This window comes from Dromiciops gliroides, chromosome 3 (assembly GCF_019393635.1).
Source record: "Dromiciops gliroides isolate mDroGli1 chromosome 3, mDroGli1.pri, whole genome shotgun sequence".
Lineage (NCBI taxonomy): Eukaryota > Metazoa > Chordata > Mammalia > Microbiotheria > Microbiotheriidae > Dromiciops > Dromiciops gliroides.
The window spans coordinates 557,860,000-557,872,165 of NC_057863.1; the positions used below are offsets into that span (position 1 = coordinate 557,860,000).

The window sequence follows — 12,166 nt, forward strand, 5'->3', positions numbered from 1 at the left end:
GATTACTAGGTAGATAGTGATCTTCCTGAGGGCAGGGACCTTGATCCAATTTGGAGAATCTAATTCTTCTAGTCTATGATTGGATCTTCTTTAACTTTGTTTCTTCTCCCATTCCAAAGTGCCTAGAGTAATATTGTACACAGAGAAGGTACTTAATGGGTACTTGTTGAACTCTAGTTAGCTTGGTGGAATGAGTAAATGGCTTTCGATCCAGGGGACCTGGGTTTGACACCTATTGACAGTGTCACCATGGCCAAATAACCTTACTGACACTGATTAATTGCTTACTACAAGCTAGACAATGTGCAAGGTGCTCTGAATACAAACACAGAAAGAGGGACAGAGAGAATTAGTCTGACCTCAAGGAGATTATATTTTGTAATCAGCAATTAAAAACCTTCTTGGTACCCGTGGTTCCTTTTTTGTAAAATGAGGATAATGGTTTTTGAAGTACATTAATTCCTTCACAGTTGTTGAGAGGAAAATTCTTTGTAAATTTAAGCCATTGCAGAAATGAATTTTCATGAATTTACTCTTTGTATGACCTGGAATTCTCTAGATAGACTATATTTTCTCTTTCCTCTTCCCCTCTTTCTGTGATAGATGATTAATTGGACTCCTTTCTTATTGGACCCCTATTTTGTTCCAATCAGTTTAATATGATTCTATAGAGTTAATGATTATAAGTTCTATATATTAGGCCCTGGAGCTGTGAATTGCAGATTGTAAGTCCACTTTCTTAATCAATAGAAAGCTAACTAGAGGACCTTCACCCTTGTTTTTCCTTGTTATGGTGACTAAGCCCAACTTGACAGAGGTGACTCAACTACATGGAAAGTCTCCCAGTCATTTCATTGCCCCTCCACCTGTCATTATCCCCTCTATTGCCCAATATGAGGAGGTGGCTATGAATTTTTGGCCAATGAGTGACCCTGGTTCCTGGACTGTGGCCTGCCCTTCTACCAGCCCATGTAGATGTTTTCATGTCTGCTTATCAGCCCAACCCCACGAGCCTGCTCATCGGCCTGGTAGGGCCTCCTGAAAGGTCAAGATAGGTCTATTAAGGTTTGCTAGCTAGCCTGTTTGTCAAGCAGTGGGATTCTGTATTTTGTGTAGACCTTCCTAGAGGTTCAAAAGCAAGGTCTATCCACGAATAAGATTTTGTATTTTTGGTCTGTTTCAACTGTATTATCCAGGTAACTAATGCCCTGGAGGAAGGGGGCATCTCAGATTGTGAGGAAGTTAGAGGGGGTCATGGACACTTTAAAAAAGTGCCATTGGCTCAGAGCTCTGCCTCAGTGGTTTTTTTTTCCATTGAAGACTGGACAATTTTGAAAATCCCGATGTCTCCCTCTTCCCTTCCCTTCCCCTTTTCCTTCCCTTCCCTTTCTCTTTTCCTTCCCTTTCCTTCCTCCTTTCCTTCCCTTCCCTTTCTCTTTTCCTTCCCTTTCCTTCCTCCTTTCCTTCCCTTCCCGTTCTCTTTTCCTTTCCTTTCCCCTATCTCTTTCCCCCCCATACCATACCTACACTATATGTATGTATATTTATGTATGTATGTATGTATGTATATATGCACAAACCTTTGGGGCATCATTTAATACAAGATGTCCTTTTCTGGCCCTTTATGAGAAAACGCAGGGTAAGAAAACTATAAGAAAGGCAGAATGGAGTCGCTGATTTAGAAAGAGAAGGAAAATGGATCATAATGTAGAATCTGTAGCTTTGACTGGTGAATTTCAGGCACTAGGAAAACAATATTGGAAAAGAAAAGACGTATGAAATGAAAGGAAAGTTTCCTTCTTATTCCTTTCAAGTCCAATCTCTCTATTCAAGTCCAATCTCTCTATTAACCAGAACAGACCCACAAGGCAGAACCTATCTTCTCTACACAAAATGTTCCCAATGGCTCTTTTGAATTCTGTGCAAAAAGTACCTGGTGTGAATATATTCCCTACCATTGTTGGTATTGTTTGACAGGCTTCATTTTAGCTACCTTTTGTTTTCTAAGTCCTCCTTCCATCCATGACCTTGAGTCTCAGGATGGGCACATGCAGAGTTCTGGGGTGACGATGAGGGGGTGGATAGAGCCAGAGAAGATGCAATAGGTGTAAAGTTTGGAGTTGCTTATGATAGGAACAATTTATCTTGCCTGCTTGGTGGGCCAGTCTCCAAACAATAATACTCAATGGGTGACACTGAACTGTAGTTAATGGATTAGCGGTGTCAACTTATTATTCAATAATAACAAAATAATAAAATTCCTCCTTTAAATTCAGGGGACCTGAATAATACAATGCACTTCTGAAAACTGAACATAGTTCCTTTCACTCTTCCTCATCCTCACAGAGTGGAACTCAATGAACCAGTCTTATTTGGTTTTTTTTTTTAATTTTATTTTTTGGTTGGGCAATGAGGGTTAAGTGACTTGCCCAAGGTCACACAGCTAGTAAGTGTCAAATGTCTGAGGTCAGATTTGAACTCAGGTCCTCCTGACTCCAGGGCCAGTGCTCTGTCCACTGTGCCACCCAGCTGCCCCATCTTATTTGGTTTTAAACAAGGGCTCCTTCTGATGATCTTTGTAGTTCCACCACTGCTTAGAAAGTGCCCTTTGCTTAAGGCCCACGATATCTGTGCATAGCCTCTCTTCACCTCTCCAGTTTAGGAAAAGCTACATCTGTCAATCAATTATTACATATTTGTTAAATGCCTACTAGGTGCCAGGCACTATGCTACTGAGAAATTCCCTTTGCCATCAGGTATCTTAGCATTCTGGAGGTGAAGTTTGGCTAGATCACCTAGTCCAATGCTTACCTGAAACATACCTTTTTACTTAAGTCTTAGGTCACATGTATCTGACACTAAGAAGGAACCTTCAAGGCATTCCAATTCAAATCCCTCACTTTTTTAGATGAGAAAACTGCTTAATGTAGAGCTTAAATAACCTGCCCAAAATCATAAATGTTGGAAGAGATAGCACCAGAATTTGAACCTGGGACTTTGACTCTGAATCCAGTGTTTAATAAGTCAAAGAAATGTAGAATCTCAGAGTTGAAAGGGTCCTCATAGGTCATCTGTGAAATGTTCATGTTGCACCTGGCTAAATTTGATTGAATGATCCCATGAACTAGAGAAAATATCATGGGAATTAAAAAGAGCATTGGACTTAGATTTGGGAGACCTGGGTTTGAAATTAAACTCTTCTAGTCTGTGGTATCCTCAGCATGTCACTTCATTGCTCTGAGCCTCGGTTTTCTCATCTGCAAAATTGGGGTAATAATACTTGCGTCATCTGTTTCACCAATGAAGGTGCAAGAGAAATGTGAATTATTATTTTCTCAAAATACCTTTCTCAAAATACGAGTCCCGAGATAATTTGGCGATTATATAGTCTGATTTAGATACTTTATGGTATTCTGAGTATGTGGGAATTGATTATTATGACTGAAAACAATCAAAATCAGAACTGATCTCAGAATGGTTGATTTGATGGCCGTGTGGATGTTGCCTGTGTCAACACTTAAAATTGAGGTGGAAAAAGAAATAAAATTGAGGTGAAAGAATTTGTTCAGTTATCTGAACAATTGATACATTTATCTTCAGCACTTCCTGATGTATCCAGGAACTGAATTTTTTGGTAACAACCTCAATTTCCTACCCGACTTTGCTCTTAATGGAAAGAGGTAGATTTTGTTCTCCTTGTGGTTTATTATTCTGAATTTCCCCCCCTCTGATCCTAGGGATTTGGCTTTGTTTCTAACACAAAAAATAGCTTGTTAATGAAAGCCACTTGAATATACCATTGGTGTATGATTACTTTTAGGAAGGAAGATACTCTTTATGACCCAAGGGACCCTCCTGCTAGCCTCCTTTCTGTCACTTATTAGCTATATGACCTTGGGCAGTTCACTTGACCTCTCTAGAACTAAGTTATCTCATCTAACTAGATGAGCTTCCTAAGGTCTTACAACATTCTGCATCATGAGATATACTAAGAGCTGGAAGAGTTGCTAGAGGCCATTGAGATCAACACTCTCATTTTACAGGTGAGGAAACTGAGTTTTCTAAAGTTAATTGACTTGCCCAGGGTCACACTGCTAGTAAGCATCAGAGGTGGGATCTGAATCCAGGTGTTTTTGTGTCTAGGTGCAGTGCTCTATGCATATACCACACTGACTCTCCATCAACTCTTTGTATTTCCCTGAAAGAAGACTAATTATGCTTTGTGAAGAAACCATTTGCTATAAAGTGTAAAAATGTTTTAATGTCATATAATAAAATTCATGACATATTTATAAACACTCTATCAAGGATTTACAACTGAGCCACCATCGATCGCTCGGAATGGAATAAATATGCAAGGAGACAGCTCGTATGAAATATACATCTCAACTTTATAATTGTGTGTGCTTTATTCTTTACACAAATGGAATGGATGTGTCAAATATTTACACTTAACAGGAGTGTAAGCTGTATAATGTCTTTGTAAAACCCCAGTTCAGACTCCAAGTACCCCCAACTACAGCTCAAGGTGGAGAAACATCCTGTCAGAGAGAATCACATCACCACAAGTGTTAGAAACAAAGCATCAACTGGGATACAGCCTGGCATACTCAAAAATTCAGACACTCCAATGGAAACTTGGGAAACACAAAATTAAAAGGGAAAAGAAGAAAAGTCGGTCATTTCCACTGGGAATCAACAGTGGCATCTGCTTCTCTTTCCTGATGTTTTGCTAATGATCTACTGGGCTCCCCCACTCAGATCATCAATACTTAGATGTCAGACCATCCCAGCTTGTTCTCAGGTGCTCCTTCAGTGATGGGGCAGGCTACGATATGCTGTATGTTAACTAGTCCTGAAGAACAGGTTGGAGCGAAGAAAAATATTTACAGCCTTGTGTCTATGTGCCAGTATTGGTACAGATCCCTACACATGCCCAATATATATATATATATATGTGTATATACAGTATATATAATGGGTATATACCATAGATATACATATATAAAAACATAATAACAGAATTTGCATTTAGTTCACTTTCAAAATGATTTCCCCATGGGGATGGGGGAAGGGTGGGGAGGTTCCTTCATCATCTTCAAGAGAACTGTCCCCCTCTTTTTTTTAAAGAAAAAAAAAAGAAACAAGAGTGAACCTCTTAGTCCCTTGCTTAAATGTTGTCTGGGAATGTGGTAAGACAATGGATATGGTTTGACCAGCAAATTCATCTTGTCTCAACGATAGAGTTGAGTGAACTCAATCAGGAACCAGCCGGAGTCCATGGCTAAGAGGCCAAAGAGGATACTTCATACGGAAAGAGGAAAAGGAAAGCTTTGGAATGGAGAGAAGAAAAAGAAAAGAAAGAAAAGCTCTCCCCTAAACTAAAACAACATCATCAGTTCCATAAGTGGTCTGGGCAATAGTTTGGCTCCTTATGGCAAATTTTCTTTCTGGTCAATATTTTTGCTCCTGGCTTATCCACAGGTGCCTTCTTCCCGAGTGCCAATGAGACTCTGAGGTTCAGACTGGTCTTATTTTTAGAAGGTATTCTTGCAGTGACAGTGCAAGGTCAATCAATTCTCAGTAGAAGAATAAGAATCCCAGGAGAGATTCACTTTCATCCATCAGAGCACTAGGCTGTTGGCTAGGAATTGCTGCTCTTCTGTAACTCCCATCCAGCTTTGATCTACTAGAGAAGCAGGAACAATTCCATGTAAGGTACGTTTCCTGATGTCACCACATGGGAAGCGGAGAGAGAAGTAGAAAGACTGAGGGTGAGGGACAGAAATAGAGGACAATGGACAGAGGGAAGGAAGAGGAAGAGAAGAAAAAAAGGGAGAGAGTGGGGCAGATGGGATAGAGGGTCAGGGAGGGAAAAACAAGAGGTGGGAAAAGAGGAGTAGGGAAGGGAGGCAAGAGGGGAGGAGAAGAGAAAGGAAAGGGAGGCAAGCTGAAGGAGAGGTAAAGGAAAGGTGGAGGTAAAGAGACAGAGGGACGAGCTAGAGTGGGAAAAGGAGAGAAGAGAGCAAAAGAAGATGGAAGGAGAAGAGGGAGATAGAAAAGGGAGGGGAACAAGAATGAAAAGGGTGGGAGGAAGTTGAGAGGAAGAACAGAGGGAGGGAAAATAGTGAGGGAAGGAGGGGAAAAAGATGGGAAAGTAGGAAAAGGAGAACGTATACCCTAGCATGGATTTTGTCCTGGAGGATTAGCTCAAGATACACTGAAACAGCTGGACGGTGAAGGCAGAGAGTAGGGTTTTTCCTAGTTGACCTCCCAGAGCACCAGTGGCAAACAAAGAAGGTAAAGGCTCAGCAGAGAAATTAATGGAGGGCTGGGAGGGAAGCTACCCCTGCCCATGTGTGCAGGGAGAGCAGAAATGAACATTTAGGTGAATTGTTGCAAGTGGGCGATGAGATTTAATTTTTGGTTGAGTGAAGACCCCTGTGGTGCTACACATTGTGCCAGAGCATGCGAAATAGCACCAGTGACACGGTCTGGCACATTCCCGAAAGGGTCCAGCATTTGCACGTTGTATGGTATGGGTGTTGTGCTGTGCCCACCAGTGAGCCTCCTGAATGGTGGGAGGGAGAGAGGAAGAGAAAGAGGGGAGAGAGAGAGAGAAAGAGAGCGCCAGTTCACTGTTTGTTCGCAGGGTTAGCACCAGTCTGGTCCGAGGCTCCGAGTGCATTGGCACTAGATGTAACTGGAATCATTTTCCTGCCTTCTCTGCAGAAGTTACAGTTGCTGCAAAATCTCAGAATTTCAAGGAGCACTAAAGACTGCGTGAAGATGGGAAGCACAAAACATCAAGACAGCAAAGCAAATGATAGAGGAAACCCTTAGGAAGAAAAGACTTTCACCAATCCTCTCTGCGATTCTCCAAGCTGATATAGAATATTTTAAAATCTATTTAAAAAAAAAACCCAGTGCAAATGCCAACTCTAAGCTGGAAGCATCCAGACGAGGAAAATAAATAATATACTATATACTATAGAACAGAAGATTGGTGGGGGGAAACTTGATTGTATTCAGCCACAAAACCACTATCAACTGGAAAGCACAGCACATGACCTCAGAAAACGTGTACTCAGTTAAGGAGAATCCCAGAAAAGGTTGCATGCTCAAAGGAGAAGAAATGAAACACTGTCAGAGTGGTTTGGGAAGGAAGGAAAACTGGGATAGTAGGAGAAAGTTCTGGTGTCAGGACACTGCTTGGGAAGCGGGAGGGTGGAAGCAATTTTGGTGAAGTGGGCCTGAACCTGAGACAATAGCAATTAACGGACGTGGATCTGAGGAGCCTCTGCAGAGTTCTCTGGAAGCTTTGAGTGTGAGAGTGTGTGTGAGAGAGAGAGAGAGAGAGAGAGAGAGAGAGTGTGTGTGTGTGTGTGTGTGTGTGTGTGTGTGTGTGTGTGTGTGTGTGTGTAGGGGTGGGGCTCTGGGAATGACGTCTAGCCCTGCTGTCTGTTGACCCAAGACTCTTAGATGGATTTGTTTTGTTTCTATTTATTTATCCTTTTTATTTTTATTTTTTTGGAAAGGGGTGGGGTGGGGTGGTTTGCAGCCAGACAGATGGATGGTACTCAGAGCAAGGTGGACAACTGGATTTCTCTAAAAAGGACCTGACTGCTGATCTCCTCTGCTTCTACCACAAAGCAACACCATCAGCACTGATGGTTGTAGGTTGTCCTTGTCTCTCCTCACCCCTGCTGATGCACCTGTTTACTGCACAGTGTGGCAGGACATCCCTGCCAGGTCTGGAGATGCCACCGAGATAAGGCTATGGGGCTTGGCCTCTGCACACCGAGAACCCAGAGTTGCTTCCAATCAAGGTCGCTCAAGAATTTTCTCCCTAAACAGCTGGGTGGAAAAGCTCTAACATAAGCCAGACAACTAGGAAGTGCTGAACTTAATCTCTTGGTTCAATTTACTGTTGAAGTTTGGGAAGTTACCCTTCTTTCTTTTTCACTTGGTCTAAGTACAGCCCCATGCAAGGGAGTGAGGGCATTTTACTTCAGAACCTTGGCATGGCCTTCAGTATAGCGTGGGATTGCCAAGTCTGTAATCAGTTAACAATCAATAAGCATTTATGAAGTGCTTACTATGTGCCAGGCACTATGCCAAGCACTGTATTGTAGCTCCCAAATCAGGCACTTCCTTTCTTATCCTCCAAGATAAGATCTCCCAAAGGTGTATATTGTTTCCAGCTGTCTGTCCCCAAACCCTCAGTGAATGAACTGGAAAGAAGTTACTAGTCAGCTAGAGTTTGTGTCAAAACATCTGCTCAGCCTTCGAGTCTTCTAGGAGGGAACCCTGAGCAGTCCAGGGCTCACCTTCAGGGCTCCTTAAATAGAGAAACCCCTACACTGTTCTTTAAGTCACTGATGTTAATTCGCCCTCTGAAGAACCATCAGCTTAGAGATACATTATCTCAGCTGAGTCTCAAAGAGAGCCTAGAGGCCAACTCATTAAGGAATGGTGTTCCATAGGAATTTATTCTCATGCGCCAATGGGAAATCATTAGTGCTGGAAAAAAGACCTTAGAAATCAGATAGGCCAAGTCCTCCTTTTATAGACAAGGAAACTGAGGACCAAGGATGGAAGGGCCTTGCCCAGTATTAAACAAGTAAGAAGCAACAGAGCTGGGATTTGAATTCAGTTCTTTTGACTCCAAATCCAAGGCTTCTTCCATAACATCACATCTCTCTGTCAACAGAGGAAACTTCGGGAGGAGGGGGTCTGACTTTTAAAGAAATTAAATTGTTGCTGAAAAAAATCACCAACAACCAATAGGATAGTGCAACTTTTAAGTTCTCTAAATCTGACATTCTGCTGAGGGTGTAATATATTTTGCCTTTCCATGAGTTAAGTCTTTACAAAATAGCTCACAAAAACATTTTTTTCACCTATATAAATTAGTTTCTATACATTTAATATAATTTTATTTTATAAATTATTCCATCTTTAAGTGCCTCCTTTCGGTATATAAATGGTAAAATAGACAATCAAAAATCATAAAGCTATTCCCAGATGGAACCCCCCCCTCCCCCATCATCAATAAGGTAAATGCTCCAGACACTCGACAATTTCACGGAATGCTTTCCTTTGCCGGTACCAGTCAAAACAACCATGTGGTCACCACTTCCCGATGCTATGGTGTCTCTTAAGGGAACCATTTCCTTCCTTTCTGATGTTTTTTAATCATTGTCTCTTTTTGCTAAGAAATCAAAGGATGTGCATAGTTACAAAATTCCATGTGTACCAATTACAGATGTGCAATGACAAGCTTGATGAGGTTCAAGAGCTGGGAACTTTTCTTTAAAGCAATCAACACACAGAACTCAGCCATTACAATAGGTTGGGGGGTGCCCATTGAGTCGAGGAGGCAGCTCGAACCTGTGGGCAGAGAGCCCCATCAGAAATCCATACCTACACCTGGCACTTTGAGCACATGACGTTTTCCCCACATACGGCAAAAGTCTTTGAGTTTCTACCCTTTGGCCCCTCAGTTTCCTTCATGGCTTCACACACGTTGTGTTGTACATTCATAAAAATTCACATTGACTGCAAGAACATAAATGCAACAAAAACATAAAAGCCTCCACGTAGTATATTATATATTTTTTCTTCTAAATACTCTTCTGTCATCATCAGAGGTGCAGCAGCTAATTTATAACTTCTCCTTGGAAGGGATCCAGATGAAAGGGCCGGATTGTTCTTCGATAACGAGTTTGCATTGGTTATATATATCTTCTAAGGTTTCACCTTGAACAATAGCTGCAATGAAAACATATTTATGGTCATCCTCAGAGGTTCTGGGTAAAGTAAAAAGTGATGCTTTTTGGGATCACTCCAGCTCAAAGTATTTCTTTCTCTTTCTCTCTCTCTCTCTCCTCAAATTTTTCTGGGGTGCACTGCCTGGCTGCCAGACTTTGATCTTCTTATGGTCTATGCACTATCAAAACTTTGTATATGTCTAGTATTCCTTACAGAGGCAACGAGGTGGCATAGTGGAAAGACCTGGTACTGGGATTTGGAAGGGCTGTGTTCAAATGCAGCTTTAGATACTAGCTATATGATCTTGAGCCTTTAATTTCTGTATTTAACCTCTGCCTTAGTTTCCCCAACTGATAATAATAATAACCCCCATCTCCTAGGGTTGTTGAGAATAAGATAATATTTGAAAAGTGCTTAGCCTAGTGCCTGGCACACAGGAGGTGTGGAATAGCTCCTTCCCTCCTCTCCCACTCCCTATTAGATTGTAAACTCCTTAAGGTTAAAGATTATTGAATTGACTTGCATTCATTGAACCAGTTTCCACATCAATAGGACCTTTAAAGTTTAACCCTTACTGTTGTTCAATTGTGCCCAACTCTCCATGACCCCATTTGGGGTTTTCTTGGCAAAGCTACTGGAGTGGTTTTTCATTTCCTGCTCCAGCTCATTTTACAGATGAGTAACCTGAGGCAAACAGGGTTAAGTGACTAGCATAGGTTCACATAGCTAGTAAGTGTCTGAGGCTGGATTTGAACTCAGGTCTTCCTGACTCCAGCATTGGCACGCTATCCACCACACTATCTAGCTGCCCTGTTATTAACCATACTCTTGTTTAAGGAGAAATAGGCAAATTAGATTAAAATGAACTCACACCAGTGAAACTTTATTTCAAAGACGCTTCATAGGATGGGGAGTAAGTGTCTTTTACTGAATTGAGAATGTGCTATTCCTTCAGTAGTGTAGAAACTTTTAAGGGCAGGACATTTTTGATGTTTATTTTAGTATCCCTAGATCCTACCCATATGCCTTGCCCATATCAGGTGCTTAATAGAGAACTCTTGAATTGAATTAATTTAACCCACTTTTTATACCTGTCATAGAACTACAGTCAAAATATAACATTAAAAACAACCAAAACCTTTAAGGTTTTCTACAAACCTCATAAAGATATTAAAGAAAGCATTTTATAAACCTCAAAGCCCAGCACTTATTTAGCACAATGCCTACCACATGGTAGGTACTAAAGAGATGTTTATTGACTGACCATATAAATGTGACCCATTATTAGGGTTCTTGTTGCTACATAGAATAAGGCTATGGAATTATATAAGTTATGTAACCTCACACTCTATATAATAAAGATTTTTAATTTAGAAGCATCCAGGTGGTACAATGAGATGGAGTGCTGGAGTCAGAAGGAACTCAGTTCAAGTATAGCCTCAGCCACTTACTAGGTGTGGGACCCCAGGCAAGTCATTGAAACCATTTGCCTCAGTTTCCTCACCTGTAAAATGGGGATAATAATGAGAGCCTCCTCTCAGGGTTGTTTTGAAGATCAAATGAGATATTTGTAAAGAGTGTGGCATGATGCCTGGCATGTAGGCTACTTAATACAGACTTATTTTTCATCTCTGTCCTTATGTAACCTATATACATTATATAATTTATCGTACATATAAATTATATGATTTTATGTAATCTTAGGGTGGGAAGAGACCTTAGAGATAATCTACTCTAGCTCCTTCATTTCCCAAGATGAAGAAACTAAGGACCAGAGGGTCAGGTGACTTGTTTAAGGTCATATACAACCTTCTGTTTCTTAGCCTAAGGCTCTTTATACCACACCATACTTTTACCTGCAGTAGTTCTAAATAAGGAGAAGCAAGGCCCGGAATAGATAATTCTCAATCAACAAAGAAAGATCAAGTTGTTGGACTGGACTCATCATAGGAAGGAGGAAGGAAGGAAGGAAGGAAGGAAAGAAGCATTTATTAGGCACCTACTATTTTCCAGGCACTGTGCTGAGTCCTTTACAAATATTATCTCATTTGATCCTTACAACAACCCTGGGAGTCAGGTGCTATTATCTCCATTTTACATTTGAAAAAACCTGAGGCTTGCAGAAGCTAAGAGACTTGCTCAGGGTCATACAGTTAGGAAATGACTGGGGCTGACAGAGATACCCGGGATCACACAACTAGTATCTGAGGTGGATTTTGAACCAAGGACTTCTTAACAAAGTCTTCTTAACCTTTTAATAAGTCCAGCACTCTATGATTTTGCAAAACTACATTATGCTGCTGGAGGGAAGCAACACCAAATTTAATATATATATATATAATATTAATATATAAAAATATATCTCACATTGGAAACATAAAGGGTTTTCTGT

The 12,166-nt window shown here is 41.0% G+C and overlaps 1 protein-coding gene across 12 annotated transcripts in view; it reads right to left on the reverse strand.

Moving 5' to 3' along the window:
- Positions 1-8,912: 8,912 nt before the first annotated feature.
- DLG2 (discs large MAGUK scaffold protein 2) overlaps positions 8,913-12,166 on the reverse strand; it is a 2,692,860-nt gene continuing 2,689,606 nt past the window's right edge. For all 12 annotated transcript variants that reach the window (XM_043992745.1, XM_043992737.1, XM_043992735.1 and 9 more), the window contains one exon: positions 8,913-9,774. In XM_043992745.1, coding sequence (XP_043848680.1) covers positions 9,668-9,774 — 107 coding nt within the window. In that variant the 3' untranslated portion in view covers positions 8,913-9,667. The remainder of the gene's footprint in view (positions 9,775-12,166) is intronic.